Source organism: Aedes albopictus, chromosome 1 (assembly GCF_035046485.1).
Source record: "Aedes albopictus strain Foshan chromosome 1, AalbF5, whole genome shotgun sequence".
In the NCBI taxonomy this organism is placed as follows: Eukaryota; Metazoa; Arthropoda; class Insecta; order Diptera; family Culicidae; genus Aedes; species Aedes albopictus.
The window spans coordinates 168360883-168381142 of NC_085136.1; the positions used below are offsets into that span (position 1 = coordinate 168360883).

Genomic DNA, 20260 nt, shown 5'->3' on the forward strand with positions numbered 1-20260 from the left:
ACAGTATTTTTGCCTGCAATTTCTCTTAAAAGAAAGTGTTGCTTAAACTTTCGGAATTTCGCTAAAAGCTTCAGGGATTGGGTAATATACTCTTCGTTCCTCTCGCAATAGTTTTGGGAATTTCTCTCAAAATAACTATACATATACTTGCACACATTGCTCAGAAAATCATGTCTGCGGATTTTTCCTGATTTGATTCCTTAGAAATTACGCAAGTATCTCCAGGCAGTTTTCCGGAATTTCTTCCAAAAACCCTGAAATCTCAGCACATCATTTTAAAATTTCTCAAAATTCACGAGAAGTCCCAAAATGCTTCACAGTTCCCAAGATGGTTTTTAAATAAAGGTTTCGAATACTTCTCAGGAAATCTTTAAGCTGCAGTAAGAAACTACATTTGCTCAACATTATTAATACCAAAACGTACATAACCTAAATTTCACGGTCTTGAAAACCCTGTATTTTACTCCCTAAGATTTTTAGGATCACTTGGAAAAGAAATAAAATCTCTGGATAACTTCAGCTTGTTTAGTTCTTTGCTCGTGTTTAATATTTTCAAAAATCAAACAAATGGATTTTGTGTTGAATCTTGAAAATTGTTGAACATAAACTTTTGAATTACTTGCGGCCCGCAGTCTCTTTTCAAAATTCAATGTTGGCCCTCAAAGACAGCTAGGCTGAGGATCACTGCTCTAAAGATATTCCAGGAAAATTCCCGGAGTTATGTATGGTACAATCTCTTGAGGAACTCTGGAGGAATCCATATTAGAATCCTTGAAGGAAGCTATGGGAGGAATTATGAAGGAATCGTGGGAGGAACTACTGAATCATTTCTTAGAACAAGTCTTGAAAGAATCACTATCGGAACCCCACAAGACGCCCATGGAGGCACTCATGAAGGATAAATTCCTGGAATACATGAAGGATAAATCCCTCGAGGAATTTCTGAAGATGATCCTGGAGAAACTCATAAAGTAATCCCAGTTTTATTTTCTGCTCTTAGCACAACATTTGTTTAAATTGTATACTAGTGAACATTCGTGCATTTTGAGTCACTACACTCGATAGCAGCATATGGTTTGAGAAAGACCTTCTCATTCCCTACTGGGACCAGTTCCGGCATACTTTCTAACTTTCAGTCCTGGGCACCCACGGTGGTGCAGAGGGCCGAATTGAAAGATTTCCATCCTGGGCGATTGCCAACCATCGCCTTGACCTGTGGCCAGGTCAAATTTAGTTTCCACCTCTGCGTAGAGTGTGGTCGACCCACTTTCGCTCCCGAATTTCTGTCGCTATCGGCTTTTGATGACATCGACGATGGAACTTCACGTTGGAGATCCAATTGTGAGGCCACCATACATTTGTAAAAATTGCAAAAGCAGCCCTCACCTTCTTGATCCGTGCACCTATGTCGATCTTGGTGCCGCCATCGGCCACCATTTGGTTACCTAGATATTGGAAGCTTTCAACATTCTCCACTGATTGTCCAGCTACCGTAAAGCTGGAAGGGTTGACCGTGTTTACATTCAACGATTTGGTCTTGTTGGCGTAGATGGTAAGACCTGCCGCTGAGGAGCGATTGGCAAGATCATCGAGCTTACTCTGCATATCAGAGCTCCTGTGAGCTAGGAGAGCAACGTCATCAGCCAAGTCGAAGTCATTTGGGTGCTCCATGGTAATAGGCTGCCACAGCTATCCACGATTCGGTTCACGGTCAATCACACCTACCAGGATATCGTCGATTACGATGAGGAACAGTAGCGGTGATAGTATACATCCTTGCCTCACTCCAAGAACGACCCGGATGGGATCGGACAAAACACCGTTGTGTAGTACTCTGCACGAAAATGCCCTGTACAGTGCTTTAACGAGGCCGATGATTTTCTCAGGGACACCCTTGCGCCTGAGGCGATCGACCCATGGGGCCCTATTCGATTTCATGCTACGGATGGCTGTTTCTATCTCCTGCACTAATCGAGCTGCGGTGTTGACACGGGTAATGCGTCGAACCCTTGGCGGATCAGGCTGAGGTGTTGATGGCGTGACCTACACTTGAAAAAGGTTTCCAAATTGCTCCAACCAGCGTTTCAACTGGTAAGCCGGGTCGGTCAGTAACTGTCCAGACGTGTCTTTCACGGGCATCGTAGCATTCATCTTGGTCCCACTAAGGCGACGTGAAACATTGTAAAGGAGACGGATGTCGCCGGTGTTTGTGGCTTTCTCGCCTTTGACGGCTAGGGAGTCCGCCCATGCTCTTTTGTTCTGTCTACATGAGCGTTTCACTTCCTTCACGAGAGTCGAATATCGCTGACGGACTACGGCTTTGGCTCCTCGTGTTTTCGTTCGCTCTATCGCCGCTTTGGCGTTCCTTCGCTCCTCTATCTTCCTCCAGGTATCATCTGTGATCCACTGCTTTCTTCGGGTGCGTAGCTCACCCAAATTATTCTCGCCGGTGGCGATGAAGGCGTTCTTGATGGCGCTCCATTGATCTTCTACGCTTCCACCTTCTGGATTATTCACAGCACGGTTCTATATCTGGTCGACGAAGGACCTTTTCACCGCAGCGTCTTCCAGTCGGCGTGTGTTGAACCGGCGCCCGATTTTCTCCTCCTGTCCTGTCGATGGATCCTAGCAATGCGCAGTCGGATTTCGCCGATTAGGAGATGATGGTCGGACGCAATGTCGGCGCTACGTTTGTCCGCACATCAAGAAGGCTCCATCTCCATTTTTGGCTGATGCAGATGTGGTCGATTTGGTTTTCAGTTACGCCATCACGGGAAACCCATGTAACTTTGTGTACTGGTCGATGAGGAAAGAGCGATCCCCCAATCACCATGTCATTGTTGCCACAAAACTTTGCAATTAGCTCTCCATTTTCGCTCATTTCTCCGGATGCGTTGGTTTTTGACGAGACAAAAAGTCAAAATGAAATTTGTGTCAGCCTTATTATAATAAAATGAGATGCTGTAAACATTTCAACCTCGTTGACTGATGAAATTCATCGTCGTATTTATATCAAAGCATTGAGTTTCACCACTCACTTTCTTATCCAATATTAGATGCCAAAAACTGTGAAAAAGTGATCAATTTCACTCGAAATCACAGGCTCAACAACATTTCTTTTGAGACAAATTTTAGAAAAAAAATGTAAGGTATAACAATCGAAAACCATTAATTTGCTTGACAGAGGTATGTTGCGTTCATGTAATTTTTCGTTAGCCTGAAAAAAAGGTCAACAAATCTATGAGATTTTTTTCATGAAATTTGTGTTTTTAATAGTTTTTAAACGGTTTAGAATCGTATCGATTGTATGATGCCGTACCCACAGTCTACTATCAAGAAAGGTGCATCTTGCTAGACAGAAGTAAAATATTTGTTGGAAGTATTGCTTCCCCATACGGCAGCGGGAGACACCCGTCTATCGATTCGAGTAATTTTATTAGACATCTTATATAGCTGTGTTTACACAGGGTTGTTCCTCATTTCTTCCTCTATCTCGACAACCTTTCCGCCGCTTCCCAATGTGCTAAGCGCGGTCGATCACATCACCGGGAAACCTCGAACCGTGAAGACGACTTTCCTTTTCGCTGGGAAAGCTTTTCAGTCACGCAATGCAACACCGACGCGGCGCCAGTAATCTATAGAATTAATTGGGCATCCGGTTCTGGATTATCGATTAAGCTTCTGAATGGTTCAATGCTGAACATAGTGTGTTGGTTTCAGATCGCGAAAGTGATATCAAACAGAAATGCTCAACTATGACCTGAAATACTCTTGAAAAGTGTGTTCCTGGGGGTGGTGGTGGTGAATCATCCCAAAGTGGTAGCAATTGTTGCATTTATATATAGTGATTCCAAAGCATGAAGAAATTCGCACGAAAATCCAATGGCGGTGGCGAAACGACGACAGACAACGAGTCAAGTTCGGTGCTCTCTTCCTCGACCACCAACTCCGGAAGTGTGGCACGAGACTCGAAGCGCAGTACTAAGGACAAGTTCAAAGCTCGGCTTCCGGTGGTTCAGTGGGTTGCTCGAGCGGGTCGAAGTGAGAAGAGCAAGCGTTCCGTCGTTTCTTCACCACCGTGCTGTGGGCTGAACACGGCCAACGATAAGGAGATTCAAACGGAAAAGCAGTTTTCCGACAAATCCGTGCAATATGACGAGCAGGATTACTATGTGGCGGATAACAGGTGAGTTTAACGTTTTTTTTTGCCGTAAAACGGGATAATTTTCATACTAGATTTATATAAAATAAGGTGGGGAAGAAGTTAGAGTGGGGCTCAAACACTAGCGTGCACAGGGGGGGGGGGGCAAGGGTGGGCACTTGCCCCCCCTTCTATAAAAAAATCTATGCACCATTTTTGCAATTCTTGCACCTTACCACGCAATGTTGAGAATCACTGAGCTATGGTGCACCATTGACACATACAATTTCTTAGTATCTCATGCACAACCATGATGTTCTCAAAATCATCTAGGCTAAACTCACGCACCATCTTCTAACTAATCAGTGATGTCAGCACCACATTTGAAAAACATGCACCATTTTGGCATTTCGTATTCCAAAACTGTATTCCATGTACGTGAATCATGGTGACTTCGGCACCACATTGAATTCTAAGCACCATTTTTGCAATTCGTGCACCTAGCCATACAAAATAACGAGTATCACTGAATAACAGTGACGATTAATACAGCACACTAACATCATGCACCTTCTTCAAAGCTTTCAATGCACCATCATGATGTCCACAGAATGATCTAGGTATCCACGCATTATGATGATCGCATGAAATGTGTTTTTATCAATTAAGTATCTAATACCTCATACTGATATGCACCATCATGAAATTTCATACACCATCACAGCTCTTCAAGCACCAATTTAGCGTGTATCATATCATCTAGGCATCTAAAGCACCGTAATGTCGTGAGCATCACACAAAATACATTTTTTTGTATGCTATGCACCATTTTTCCAATTCGTGCACCTAACCATAAGCTTTGAAAAACGGTGACAACTAATGCATCATCTAGTATCATGCAACTTCTTCAAAGCTTTCCAACCACCATTTTGGCATTCACTATATCATCTAGGCATCTTATGCACCATTATGATGTGGTTCGAAAGTGAATTTGATGCACCATTTTGGCATTTCGCATACAAAATAGCATTCCTTGTACCTGGACTATGTTGATTTCTGTGCCGCATTGAGTTTCCCGCACCATGTTTGCAATTCGTGCACCTACATATGGAATTTGTTGAGTATAACTGAATCATGGTAAAACTAATGCACCATACAGACATCATGTAGCTCCTTTGCATTCCATGTACCACCTTTTTAATCACATAAATATCTAAGCACCATCTCACGCGTCATCTAAGCATTTAATTCACATTTGAATTTCATAAGCTCCATTTTGCCATATCGTATACCCAATTGTATTCCATGTACCTGATCCATGTTGACTTCCGCACCACATTAAATTTTATGCATCATTTTTGCAATTCTTGATTTTAGATCTATCCACCCAATGTTGAGAATCACTGAATCATGATGGCAACAAATGCACCCCTGATACATACAATTTCTTAGTATCTCATGCACAACCATGATGTTCTCAGAATCTTTTTTAGGCTAATCTAACGCACCATCTTTTAACTAATCAGTGATGTCAGCACCATATTCGAATAACATGCACCATCTTGGCATTTCGTTTTCCAAAACTGTAATCCATTTACGTGAACCTGGTGACTTCGACTCTACATTGAATTCCAAGCACCATTTTTGCAATTCGTGCACCTAGCCATACACAATGTCGAGTGTCGCTGAATAACGGTAACAACTAATACAGCACACTAACATCATGTACCTTCTTCAAAGCATCCACAGATTGATCTAGTTATCCACGCATTATGCTGATCTCATGCACTAACTTTTAATCAACTAATCATTAAATCATTAAATTTCATGCACCATCAAAGCTTTCCAAGCACCATTTCAGCGTTTATTATATCATCTAGGCATCTGATGCACCATTATGTTGTAAGCATCACATAATATACTTTTATTTTGTATTCTATGCCCCATTTTTGCAATTCGTGCACCTAACCATGCAACATGTTGATAATCTTTGAATAACGGTGACAACTAATGTAGCTCACAAGCATCATACGCCTTCTTCCAAGCCTTCAATGCACCATTTTGGCATTCATTTTACCATCTAGGTATCTTATGCACCATTATGATGTGGTTAACATTTAAATATGATGCACCATTTTAGCATTTCGCATACAAAATAGTATTCCACGTACCTGGAACATGTTGATTTCTGTGCCACATTGAGTTTCCTGCACCTTTGCACGAATTGCAAGTGCACCTTAATATGAAACATGACGAGTATAACAGAATCATGATGAAGCTAGTGCACCATACAGACATCATGCACCGCCATGATGTTCACAGAATCATCTAGGCCACATCTCACGCACCATCTTTGAATCAAATATGTGTCTAATTGCGAAATAATGCACCATCGTTAATTTTCATGCATTTACTAAAGCATTTAATGCGTAATCGAGGCGTTCACTATATCATCTAGGCATCTATTGCACCATTATTATTGCATGTAGTTTCGTACATCGAAATAGCATTTATTGTACGATGTCAACTCTAATGCATCATACTGAGACATCAAGCACCATCTTTGAATGACATGCTCCATATCAGCATTCAATGCACCATACCAATGAACTCAGTGTTACCAGAAGAACCTATACACCACGGTGACCTCATGCACCTTTATTGCCGCACGCAATTTGATTTTCACGCAGCGCCAACATTTTTATGTTTACACCATCTCCAAATCTCATGTTTTATCTTAGCATTCTATAAATCAAATTGCAATTACTTACCACGCATGCATTATCTCGACGTTCCCTTGATCATTAAGGTATATAATAAACCATACTCACATCACACACCTTTTAAAAATTCTGTACACCTTCTTGGTGTTCATTGTATCATCCACAATTGAATTTTATATTCCATTTTGTGATTTGCGCATCAAAATAGCATTTCGTGGATCATTTTGAGAAACACTTTACCAGCTCGAGAAATATCTGGAGTAATCCGTGGAGGCATTCTAGGAGAAATCCCTGGAGAAATTTCAGGGGTAATCCTTGAAGGACTTTCTGGAGGAATCCCTGAAGGCATTACTAAAGAAGTGCTTGAAAAAATTCTTGAAAGAAGCTCTCAAAAACTGGAAGAGGAGTCAAGAAATTCCTGTAGAATTTGCAGGAGGAGCTACTAAGGGAATTGCTGGAAAAATTATTGAAGGAAATCTCTGGAGGCATCCCTAAAGGAATCCTTGAAGAATTTCCTAGGGGAATCCGTAGAGGAATTCGTGAAAGAATTCATAGAGTAATTTGTGGAGAAATATTTCGAAAAACTCCTGGACAAATTTCTTGAAGAGTTCCAGCAGGGGCTCATTGACGAACCCCTGGAGGATTTCTTGGAGTAAACTCTGGAGGCATTCCTGGAAGAAACCCTGGAGGAATTCCTGGAAGAATTTCTGGAGGAATCTCTGAAGGCATCCCTGAAGGAATCCTTGGAAGAATGCCTGGAATTTTCCTTGTAAGAATTCCTGGAGGAACTTTTGGAACAATGTCCGAAGGAATTTCTGCAGGAATCCCTGAGGAAATTTCTGGAAAGACATTTGGAGAAGTTTCTAAGAATTCCTGGAGGAAGCTATGAGAAATTTCTGGAGGAATCCCTGATGTAATCCCTGGAGGAATTCCTGAAGGAATCCGTGAAGGAATTACAGGATGAAACACTGGAGGGGTGATAGAAGGAATCCATGAAATAATTCATGGAGGAATTCCAGGATGAATTGCTGGAGGAATTCCTGAAGGATTTTTTGGAAAAAATTCCTGCATGAATTTGTGGAAGAATTACTCGAAGAATTCAATGACGAATCCTTACAGAAATTACTGGAGAAATCTCTGGAGGAATTTGTGGAGCAATTTCTGGAGGAATCAGTGGAGGCATTCCTGAAGGATTTTTTGGAAGAATCCGTGAAAAAATTCTTTGAGGAATATCTGGAGGAATTCTTTCAAGAATTATTGGAAGAATTTCTGGAGGATTTTCAGGAGGAGTACTTGGCTGAATCCCTGGAGACATTCATAGAGGAAATCCTAGAGAAAGCTTTGGAAAATTCCTGGAGAAATCCCTGCTGTAATCCTAGGAGGAATTCCTGAAGGAATCCGTAAAGGAATTCAAGGATGAATCCCTGGAGAATTACTAGAGAAACTTCTGCAAGAATCCCTTAAAGTTTTTCTGGAGAAATTCCTAAAAAATGTAGGAATTCCTGGAAGAATTTCTGTAGGATTTCCTGAAGGAATTCTTTGAAAAATTTCTGGAAAAATATTTGCGGCTTCCTGGAACGATTAAACGAACTCCTCGAGCAAAAGAATTCCTAAAGGGATTTTTGAGAAATATCTGAAGAAATTCATTGAAGAATCCCTGGAGGAGTTCCTGATGGAATTCCTGGAGAAATTCCTGTCGAAATCCATGGAGGAATACCTGAAGAAATTTTTCGAGGAATTCCTGGAACAGTTCCAGGAGAAGTTTTTTTTTCTGGAGAAATTCATGGATAAATTCTTGTAGGAATACCTAGAGGAATTCTTGGAGGAATCCATGAAGAATTTTTTAGATGATTTTCTGGAGCAATTAATAGAGAATTTTTTATAGTTTTTTTTTATTCTTGATCACTTAACCTAATTTACAGCTCTATTGTCCACTGGGGCACTACGTGAGCAATCTCAATTGACAGCTGCACTTACATTTTTGTACAGCGCCTAGATTCTATTCTACTTTATCGAACTGGTTGCCTTTCTGCTGCTTTCACTTTTTCTACTTTATATCTAGTAGAATGATGAGCACAAGGATGATGATGGATGGCCGTTGTTCCTTTCCAGTCCGATTGGGGGTCCATTATGAGTAGCAGTTCGCCGATGTCCAGGTACCCGGGTCCGTTTGAGCCATGGGGCTCAGAAGAGGGTCAGTGTGTCAGTTGCTTTTGGGGGAAAAGTAACTGACGAAAAATTGCAAGTGCCGGGGCTGGGAATCAAACCCATGACCATTATGAAGCGAACGTGTGACCAACTACGCCACGGGCCCCGAATTTTTTATAGTTGTCCCAGGAGAAATTTCTGGAGAGATTCCTTGAAAAATTCCAGAAAAAAATGTCTGTAGAAATCCCTGGAGAAATTTCTCGAGGAATTCCTGGAAGAGTTCCGGGAGAAATTTCTTCAGGATATTCTGGAGAAATCCGAGCAGGAATTCCTTTAGGAGTCCTTGCGGAAATTCCTGGAAGAATCTCTGTAGAAATCCCCGGAGGTATTCAAAATGGAATTAACGAAGGAATTTTTGAAGTAATAATGGTGGAATTCCTGGAGCAATTTCCGAAAGAATTCTTTGAGGTATTTTTTGCGAAACATTCCTGGAGAAATTCCTGGAAGATTTTCTTGAGGAATCTTTGGAGAAATTCCTGGAGGAATCCATGTTTGCATTCCGGGAGGTATTTCTGGATAAATTCCTGAAGATTTTTTTTTTGGTGGAATATCTAGAGAAATTCCTGGATGAATTCTTTAAGGAATTTCTGGACAAATATTTAAGGCTTCCTGGACGAATTTCTAGAGGAACTCCTCGAGGAATTTGTGAAGGATTGTTTTGAGTAATTTCTGAAGAAACTCATGGATGGACTCCTGGATGAATTCCCGAAGAAATTCCTGGAGGAATCCATGGAGAAATCCCTAAAGGAATTCCTAGAGAAATACCCAGAGAAGATCCGGGAAAAATCCCTGCTGTAATCCTAGGAGGGATTCCTGAAGGAATCTGTGAAGGAATTCAAGGATGAATCCCTGGAGAATTCCTAGAGAAATATCTGGAAGAACCCTTGAAGATTTTTCTGGAGAAATTCCTGAAAAATGAAGGAATTCCTGGAAAAATTTCTGCAGGATTTCCTGACGGAACTTTTTGAAAAATTCCTGGAAAACTATTTGCGGCTTCCTGGAGAAATGATTTAAGGAACTCATCGAGCAATTTCTGAAAGATTTCCCAGAGGGATTTTAGAGGAATATCTGAAGAAATTCATTGATGAAATTCGTGGAGAAATTCATGGAGGAATCCCTGGAGGAATCCCTGGAGAAATTCTTCGAGGAATTCCTAGAGGAATTCCTGGAACAGTTTCGGGAGAAGTTCTTTCTGGAGAAATTCGTGGATAAACTCTTGGAGGAATACCTAGAGGAATTCTTGGGGGTATTCATGAAGAATTTTATTGAGGATTTTCTGGAGCAAAAACTAGAGAATTTTTTATAGTTGTCCCAGGAGAAATTTCTGGAGAGATTCCTGGAAAAATTCCAGATATGAAAATTCTGTGGAAATCCCTGGAAAAAAAATCTCGAGGAATTCCTGGAAGAGTTCCGGGAGAAATTTCTTCAGTATTTTCTTGAGAAATCCGAGCAGGAATTCCTTAAAGTATCCTTGATGAAAATCCTGGAGGAATATCTGTAGAAATTCAAGATGGAATAACTGAAAAAAAATTTGAGGGAATGAATGGAGGAATTCCTTAAGGAATTCCCGAAAAAAATCTTTGAGGTATTTTTTGCGAAACATTCCTGGAGAAATTCCTGGATGATTTTTTTCAGGAATCTCTGGAGAAATTTCTGGAAGAATCCATGTTTGCATTCCGAGAGGTATTTCTGGATAAATTCCTCCAGAATTTTTTGGAGGAATTCATTTATGAATTCTTAGAGAAATAACTAGAGATATTCCTGGATGAATTCTTTAAGGCATTTCTGGACAAATATTGAAAGCTTCCTGGAGGAATGTCTGGAGGAGCTCCTCAAGGAATTAATAAAGGATTTATTTAGCAATTACTGAAGAAACTCATGGATGAATTCCCGAAGAAATTTTGGAGGAATCCATGGAGAAATCTCTGGAGGAATTCCTAGAGAAATTCCCGGAAAAGATCCGGGAAAAATTCTTTTAGGATTTTCTGGAGGAATTAGTCGAGGAATTACTGGAAGAATCCCTCCTGGAGACAATATTGGAGGAATTCTGGCAGAAATTCTTAGAGAATTTTTTGTAGGAATTACGGTAGCAATCCCTGGAGGTATTTCATGAGGATTCCGTGGAAGTATCCCTGGAGGAATTCCTAGAAGAGTTCTGGGAGAAATTGATTGAGGATCATGTGGAGTATTTCGTGAAGGATTTCCTGGAAAATCCCTGGATGAAAGCTTTGAGAAATTTCTGGTGGAATCCAAGGAGGAAGGAATTTTTGAAGGAGTTCCTGAAAAAAAATCATTGAGAAATTCCTGGAGGAATCCATGGAGGTATCCCTGAAGGAATTCTTGGAAGGGTTCCGGGAGACATTCCTTTAAAATTCTCTGGAGGAATTCTGACAGGAATTCCTAGAGGATTTTTTGGAGTAATTCCTGGAGGTATTTCTGGATGATTTTTGAAGAAATTCATGAATCGTTGAAGGAATGAATCCCTGAAGAAATCCTTGAGAATTTCCTGTAGAATTTCCTGGAGGAATCCATTGAAAAATTGTTCGAGAAATTCCAGGAGGAAATCCTGGAAGAGCTCCGGTAGAAATTACTTTAGGGTTTTCTGGAGGAATCTGTAGAGCAATTCCTTGAAGAATCCCTGGAGGAAACATTGAAGAAATTCTGGCAGACATGCCTAGAGGATTTTCTCTAGAAGAAATTTCATGAGGAATCTCTGGAGGAATTCCTGGGGGTAATTCTGAAGAAATTTCTGGAGTATTCACTGGAGGAATTATTTGGGGAAATTCTGGAGAAATATATGAGGCTTCATGGAGAAATTTCCGAAGGAACTCCTCGAGGAATTTCTGAAGGAATTTCTGGAGGAATTTCTGCAGGATTTTTTTTAAAGAATTTCTAAAGAAATTTTTTTAACGAATCCCTGCATGAACTCCTTGAGAAACTCCAAGAAAAAGTTCTGGAGGAGTTCTTTGAGGAATGCAAGGAGAAATCCCTGTAGTTTTGGTGAAAATTCCCAAATTTCAGGAGGAATTATTGGAGTATTTACCAGAGGAATTATTTGAGGAATTTCTGGTGAAATATATGAGGCTTCCTGGAAAATTAATGGAGGAATGTCTGAAGGAACTTCTCGAAGAATTTCTTAAGGAATATTTCGAGGAATTTCTGAAGACATTCATTATTGCATCCCTGAAGGAATTCCTGAAGAAATTTCTGGAAAAAATCCTGGAGAAATTCCTAGGGGATTCCGTGGAGGATTCCCTGGTGGAATTTCTTGCGGAATCATTCGAGGAACTCCTGGAGGAATTCCTGGAAGAGTTTCGGGTGAAATTACTTTAGGATTTTCTGGTGGAGTTCATGGATGATTTTCGGGGAGAAATCCCTGGAGGCATCTCGGGGAAATTTCTGGATGAATGTGTAAAGGAACTACTCGAGCAAATTCTGAAGGAATACCTGGAGGAGTTTTTTGAGGAATTTCTGAAGAAATTTATGAATGAATTCCTGCAGGAATTCTTGGATAAATTGCTGGAAAAAATCCTGAAGAATTTCCTGAAGGAATCCGTGGAGGATTTCCTGGACAAATTTCTTGTGGAATTCCTCGAGAAATTCTTGGAAGGGTTCCGGGAGACATTCTTGGGGAACTCAGGCAGAAATTCTTAGAGGAGTTCTTCCTCGACAAATTTCTGAAAGAATTCCTGGTGGAATTTCTGGAGGATTTTTTGTGGAATTTCCGAAAAAAAATCATGGAGTGATCCCTGGAGGAATTCCTGATGAAATTGTTTGAGAATTTCCTGGAGGAATCCATGGAAGAATCCTTGGAGAAATTTCTTGAATTCCGTGATAAATTCCTTTAGCATGTTATGGAGGCATTCGTGGAGGAAATATTGGGGGAATTCTGATAAGCAGACATTCAGAATTTTTCCTAGAAAAATGTCAGGAGGGATCTTTGGAGGAATTTTAGGTGTATTTACTGGAGGAATTCCTGAAGGATTTATTTGAGGAATTTCTGGAGAAATATATGAGACTTCCTGGAGAAATGTCTGAAAGAACTCCTCGAGGGATTTCTGAAGGAATTCCTGAAGGAATTTCTGGAAGAAGTTTCTGAGGAATTTCTGAAAAAAATCAGTAATGAATCCCTGGAGAAACTCCTGAAGAAATTTCTGAAAAAAAAATCTAAAGAAATTCCTGGAGGATTCCCTGGAGGTATTCCTGGAAGAGTTTTGGAAGAAATTCCTTTAGGATTTTCTGCAGGAATCCGTGTAGGAATTCCTGAAAGAAATCACTAGTTGTATATTGGAGGAATTTCTAAAGAAATGTCTGAAGGAACCCCTCGAGGAGTTTCTAAGGGAATATCTGGAGGTATTTCTGAAGAAATTCATTATTGAATCCCTGTAGGAATTCCTGAAAAAAATCCTGGAGAAATTACTGGAGGAATCTGTGGAGAATTTCCTGTAGAGATTCCTCGCAACATATTTGGAAGAGATCCGGGAGACATTCTTTTAGGATTCTCTGGAGAAATTCTGGCAGAAATTCCTAGAGGATTTTCTGGAGAAATCCCTGGAGGAATTTCATGAGGAATTCTTAGAGAATTTTTTTGGAGGAATTCCTGTAGGAATTTCTGGCGTTATTTTTCGAGAAATTTCTGAAGGAATTTCTAGAGGAATTTGTTGTAAGAAGAATTTTGAAATAATTCATGGATTCAGGAATTCTTGAAAAAATCGTGGAGAATTTCCTGGATAATTTTCTGAAGGAACTCCTGGAGGAATTTCTCGAGAAATTCCAGGAAGATAATATTTAGAAACTCCTTTAGAATTTTCTGGGGGATTCCGTGGAGCAATTCCTAGAGGAATCCCTGGAGGAAATATTGGGGGAATTCTGGCAGACATTCCTAGAGGATTTTTCCTGAAAGAAATTTCAGGATAAATTCCTGAAGGTAATTTTGGAAGACTTTGTGGAGTATATACTGGAGGAATTCCTGGAGAAATATATGAGAATTCCTGGAGGAAATTCTGAAGAAATTATTGGAAGATTTTTTGGAGGAATTCCTGGAGCAATCATGCACGAATCTTTGGAGAAATCCTAGAGGAATCTCTGTAGATTGCAACAAGGATTCCGATCAAAATGTTCTATCTAGGAATTCTGACATTCTTCAATTCTAGCATAACTAATTGTCCAGGATCAAAATTCTTTCACAACAATATTTTTTTTTATAATTGATAATTTTCTGGATATTCTTCATTGTATTTGATACGTTTATAAAATGTTATAAGAGTTTCATTCTTCATTCTTCACATTCTTCAATTCTAGCATAACTAATTGTCCAGGATCAAAATTCTTTCACAACAATATTTTTTTTTATAATTGATAATTTTCTGGATATTCTTAATTGTATTTGATACGTTTATAAAATGTTATAAGAGTCGAGATAATGACTTCATATTAAAGTTTCGTAAAGCCTTGATATCATCACCATCCGAAGCCTTCTCCAGACTCCCAATATGAAGTACTTGGCGATGTTAGCACCACAACATGTTGAAACCCCTACTTGGGAATTCATATTGCGTGTAACACCATAATTCTATTTTGCACCATGATCATACAAATATTGCACCATAATAATGGTGCCCCCCCCTAAGCAAGAACCCTGCGCACGCTAGTGGGCTCAAATTGTTTCTTTTGGAGGTCAAGGTTGTTCGAAACCTTTTTGAATAAGAATTTTTCACTCCACTTACGATAAAATGTTGCTTTAACACCAAAAATTGTAGTTTGTGATGGTCCTTGCAACATATGCATAAGAATAGTATTGAATTTGAATTCGGTCTTTCATTATGGGACATAACAAGGTTTCTTTTTAAGATACTTTGACATATATAGAGCATTTCCAGCTCAACGCATAAATCACATAGACGCGATCTAAAAAAAGACAAAAAATAGATCTTGTCTAATGTTATTCGAGGTGGTCTGAAAATTGACATATGTATCTGAGAAATAATTGATCCTTTTTTTTAATAAAATTTGTAGGTAGAACATTAAAAAAATCTCGAATAACATTTCACAAGGACTTTTTTTCTTATTTTTTTTAATTCGCTGTAATTTAAGTACAATTAGATGTAAAAAATAATAGTGTTTTCATTAGAATCTGTACGTAGCATATATGTTTGATATGAAAATCTCGAAAATTGTTTGCTTTTGGTTGTTTTAAAAATCGATGAACCTTAAAAAATTGAGCAAAAATAGATAGCTAATAGGCATAATATTGAGGCTGGAAATTAGCTTTCTATAGAATAATAATACAAAAATTCGAAGAGTTTTCGCAAAATTTAGGTTATATGGTTCCGACCCACTTGCAAAGTGGCTGGTATTTTGAACACTTTTTCGCTATAACTCAGTCAATGCCTTACCAATTGACTTGGTTCAGTCAATGGTTCAAAATTGACTGAGTTATAGCAGAAAAGTGCCCATAATAGAAGATCTGCCGAGATGGTTTCACTTCCCTATGACATTTAATTGGATAGGTGACCAAACGTCGAAAGGACAAAACGAAACTATGGCCTAAAGTACACAGGATCAAATATTAGACAAGGACACTAATGAAAATTCGATCGAGACAAACAAGATGTTTGAACATTGTTTTCTTTTTGGACAAATGCGTAAATATTTGACCCTGTGTACTGGTTTGTTAATGCTCTGCCCGACAACAACTCAGCAGTGCGAGACTCGGACGTAGTCACAGGATCGGCGCGCTACCGGGCAACCGGAAGGGTTTCGCGGAATCAAACAACGACACTCAATCATTCTAATAATCTATTATCACACGAGCGGTTCAACTTTCACGATTTACCGGCGTGCAATAATGGCGGTCTTCAGACGCGCCAACCAAAAACGTACTATTCAAAACGTAGGCAAAAGGTCCTAACGAGAAATTTATCAGAATAATTGCTCCATAAATAGTTTAGAGCTACTGAATTACCTGGATTGCGGTTAACAGCCTCTTCAGCGTAACTGGATTTACTACTTGCACTATTCTTCTTAAAAGTTGTTGACTCCAAAAAGCACTTCTGGTCTACCCACTCGCCTGATTGAAAGAAGACGATAGCTGCCAATAGTCATCCTTCGAACTTTTCAGCCCACTCGATAATCTTGTTGTAACTGTCTTACGCTATGTCACAACGGCCGTTACATATGGCCGTGTCGAACTGCTCAATGAATTTGTTAATGTGGATGCTGGTCGAATATTTCAATGTTCGACCATTTTTCTATCTGTATTAACAAGATTTTTAGCTCTAGGCGAGCTGTTCGACCATATGGTACAATTAAAAATCTAATTGAACTTTGTAACGAATACGAAGTAAAAGAAAGAATAAATAAAAAACCCACTATTTGCGTAGATTTCTTGTTTTCGACGATTTGTCCTTTCGACGTTTTGGCATTCGACCTTTTGGTATTCGACTTTTTGTCTTTCGACGATTTATCCCTTAAACGAACTAAAAACAACAAGTTGATTTTCAAACAATTGATAATAGGGTATTGGTTCCCTTATTAATCATGTGGCTCCCATTTTCATGCTACGAAAAACAAAGGATTGAAGCGCTGTTTGTTTTATTTCTTATTTTTGTATTTTTTGTTAGAAGTGAGAACGCATGAAAATAAAAAGAACGGAATCAATCGGTGCCGTAATCGCTTGTTTTCGAATAGGATGAATATGGGAGCGTGAGATTACTGATGGCACACATACCCTATCAGTTCACTTTTTAACATTTTTATGTATTTTCCAACAATTGGGTTTTTTTAATTAGGAAAAATTTATTGATTTTTCAATTTCATGCGAAAGAGCACCTTTTTCTGAGCCAGTATGATTTTTTTCAGGTTTTTAGAGCACCTTTACCGGTGCGCGACTAAACTAAATTACATAGCGCAGTATCATAGCGCTATACTTTAACGGGGGCTACTAACCGGGCTAGTAAAATAGCAGCGAGGCTTTCGGGAAACATCGAGCGCTCAAATTTAGGCGCCCGATAGTTGCGCAGGAAACGATTGCTATTTCATATATGTCAAAAGTGTTGTGTTGTTTTTATTTGTTTGTTGCGAACAAAACGCACCAGTGGTAAGCAACAAATTTTGTAAACACTCGCAGTTAGAGAAAATCTGCTGCGAATATCACAAGCGAAAATGTCCAGGAGTACCCGTCGCAGCGTTCGGGTGAGTGAAGTGCTGGAAGAATCAAAAGAAAATATCACTCCCAAACGGAAGGGACAGCCTCCACGAAGGAAGCACGACACCACAATAGAGGAGGAGTGGAAGCCTCTCCACCAAAGCGGGGCAGAGTACGACCACCGGAAGAGTCACCGGATGACAAGCCGGAAGAAATGAGTGTCACTGCTGTGGGATGTCTCCCGAGGCGTGAGCGAGAGACGGAAAATCTCGCTCTGCACGTCGAGGGGATTTCGGTGAATAATGGTTCGGAAACTGTGTAGATCACTGGTTCCTCCAAAAATACCTACGGGAATTCCTCCGGGGATTCCTCCAGAAATTCCTCCGAGGATTCCTTCAGGGAATCCTCCGGGAAATTCTCCAGTAATTTCTCCGGGAATTCCTCCACAAATTCCACCACGAATTCCTCCTGAAATTCCACCACGAATTTTTCCGGGAATTCCTCCAGAAACTCCTCCGAGGATTCCTCCAGAAACTCTTCCGAGGATTCCTCCAGAAACTCCTCCGAGGATTCCTCCAGAAACTCCTCCGGGAATTTCTCCAAGAATTCCTTCGGTAATTCCTCCAAGAATCTCTTCGGGACTTCCTCCTGGAATTCCTCCAGGAATTCCTCCGGGAATCCCTCCAGAAATTCCTCCGGGAACTCCTGGAATTCCTCCGGGAATTTATTCAGGAATTCCTCCGGGGATTCATTCAGGAGTTCCTCCGGAGATTCATTCAGGAATTATCCAGGGATTCCTCCGGGGAGTTTTCCAGGAATTCCTCGGGGGAATTTTACAAGAATTCTTCCGGAGGATCCTTAAGAAATTCCTCCGGGGAACCCTACAGCATTTTCTCCTTGGATTCCTCAATAAACTCCTCAAAGAGTTCCTCCATGAATTTCTTCAGGCATCCCTCCGGAGATTAATATAGAAATCGGTCTGGGTATTTCTCTTGGGATTCCTCCAGGAATTTTTCCAGAGATTCCTGAATGAACCCCCGGTGGAATTTCTGGAGAAATTCCCAATGGAATTCCTGGAGAAATTATTAGAAAAACTCCCGGAGGCATTCTCGGAGGAATTCCTGGAGGAATCCCCATAGGAATTCCTGGAGGAGTTCCTGGAGGAATTCCCGGAGGAATTCCTGGAGGAATTTCTGGAGGAATTCCCGGAAGAATTCTTGGAGGAATCCTCGGAGGAATTCTCGGAGGAATCCTCGGAAGAATTCTTGGGGGAATCCCCGACGGAATTCCTGGAATGATCCCCGGAGGAATTCCTTGAGGAATCATCTGAGAATTCCGGAAGAATTTCGTGAGGAATTTCCGAAAGAATTTCTGAATGAATCTTCGGAGGAACTCTTGGAGGAATCCCCGGAGGAATCCCGAAAAGAAATCCCAGTAGAAATTATAGGTAAAATCCCGGAAGGGATTCCTGGGGAATACGTATTGCTCGAGGATACTCAGTAAAAATTCATGCTAGAATTCCAGAGGGAATTCCTGGGGAATCCCAGAAGAAATTCTTCCATAATATGTTTCCAAAATATTTTGTTTATACCGCAACAGTATTTGGCAACGACCGGTACGCAATCCGGTAGCTAAATATAGTAGCGACCGGTGTGGAAATGAGTAACTAAACTAAAATGACAACTCTGTGGGCAATCATTTTACTCGCCCAGATAGTAGCCCCCGGTAAACTTGCTCTTAGAACTTTATATTGATACCTAAAATCAATTTCAAAGAGATTTTTTTAAATCACCTTTTGACAGCTGGGCAACTGCTTGACAGCTCCGCCCAGTACAAAATGCAACGAGGGGTGATTCATCAAATCGCTCCCATACAAACTTCAAATTGATTTTTAAAAAGGTTCCCGTGCACCAAAATTCATGAAAATTTTGATTTCGGCTCAGTTTGGCGTGCAGATTCAGAATTTGGGGTTATCTCAATACCCCTGAAGAAGCCAATTAACGTTTTCCACGATACGTATAAAATATTTGAAAGTTCCGCTCCCGAATCAAGCAAGTCGCGCAAATTCGTAGGTGGTGTAGTCCTGTTGTAGATGTTTGGGTCGGTGTCGGTGGTGTAGGGGTAAGCGTTGCCTCTCGCCCCAGTCGGTCGGGGTTTTCCGCCGATGGGATTTTCCGAGACATAAAATACGTGATCACACCTTCCCTCGGATAGGAAGAAAAGTCGTAGGTCCCGGCCCATGTGTTGATGGGTTCGATATGTAGGGTCCCAGGTGTCGGAATTTGAGGCTTAGCTCCTAAACCCAGCCGACGTAACAACTGGCGCCGAACGGTGCTAGTTAGTCGGAAAAAAAATAAAGGAAAAGAAGAAGTAGATATTTGGGGCTAATCATTGATTCTAAACCAAGATTGACGCAATCCTCCAACGATCAAGAGCTGTCCTTGCGACAGCTGAGGTATGAGAAAGGAAGTTTAGTTGGACACCTAAGAAAAGTATAGAGACCTCAATATCCTCACAAGCCAATGTGTCGTGAGAATTTGGATGTTGTTAGTGGATGGGTTAAGTCGAAAGAATACGTTTGGTTAACGTTTAGGCACTAACATTTCAAACCGATATGTAGGAACAAACTTACAACATCGTTTACTCTCATTTGCATCTTCCGGCAGGCCTGATTTCACACGGAATAAAACACGGAAATAAAGACGAATTATGGCACCCCGATAGGAATAAGATAAACTCTTACGATAGCGATTTTTTCTATTCATCACTGCGTGATCAGATAAATCGTTTGGTAAAAGTGTTACCGTTTCTGGTACGGCTCTCTTAGCCCTCAAAGATACTCACCGGAACCCAGAAGGGTCACCGGTCAAAACCCCAGGCTGCTGGTCTGATCAACGACAGCCAGCGGGGTGGGCTCGAAAGGCCTCTTTTGCTCCTCGAGTCCCAGGATCGTATATTGAGGACGTGGGCAAATTTGCGGACCTTATTATCGATTGGATTTGGGGTTAGTTTCAGAAAAGGTTAGACTAGTGACGACGGTCG

General features: G+C 40.5%; 1 protein-coding gene across 2 annotated transcripts in view; it reads left to right on the forward strand.

Moving 5' to 3' along the window:
* The first annotated feature begins 3716 nt into the window (after positions 1-3716).
* The window catches only part of LOC109412137 (protein unc-13 homolog 4B), a 381313-nt gene continuing 364769 nt past the window's right edge, over positions 3717-20260 (forward strand). The window contains exon 1 of one of the 2 annotated variants that reach the window (XM_062845788.1): positions 3717-4186. In XM_062845788.1, the coding sequence (XP_062701772.1) occupies positions 3858-4186 (329 nt within the window). In that variant the 5' untranslated portion in view covers positions 3717-3857. The remainder of the gene's footprint in view (positions 4187-20260) is intronic. The other variant, XM_062845790.1, reaches the window with a different exon arrangement.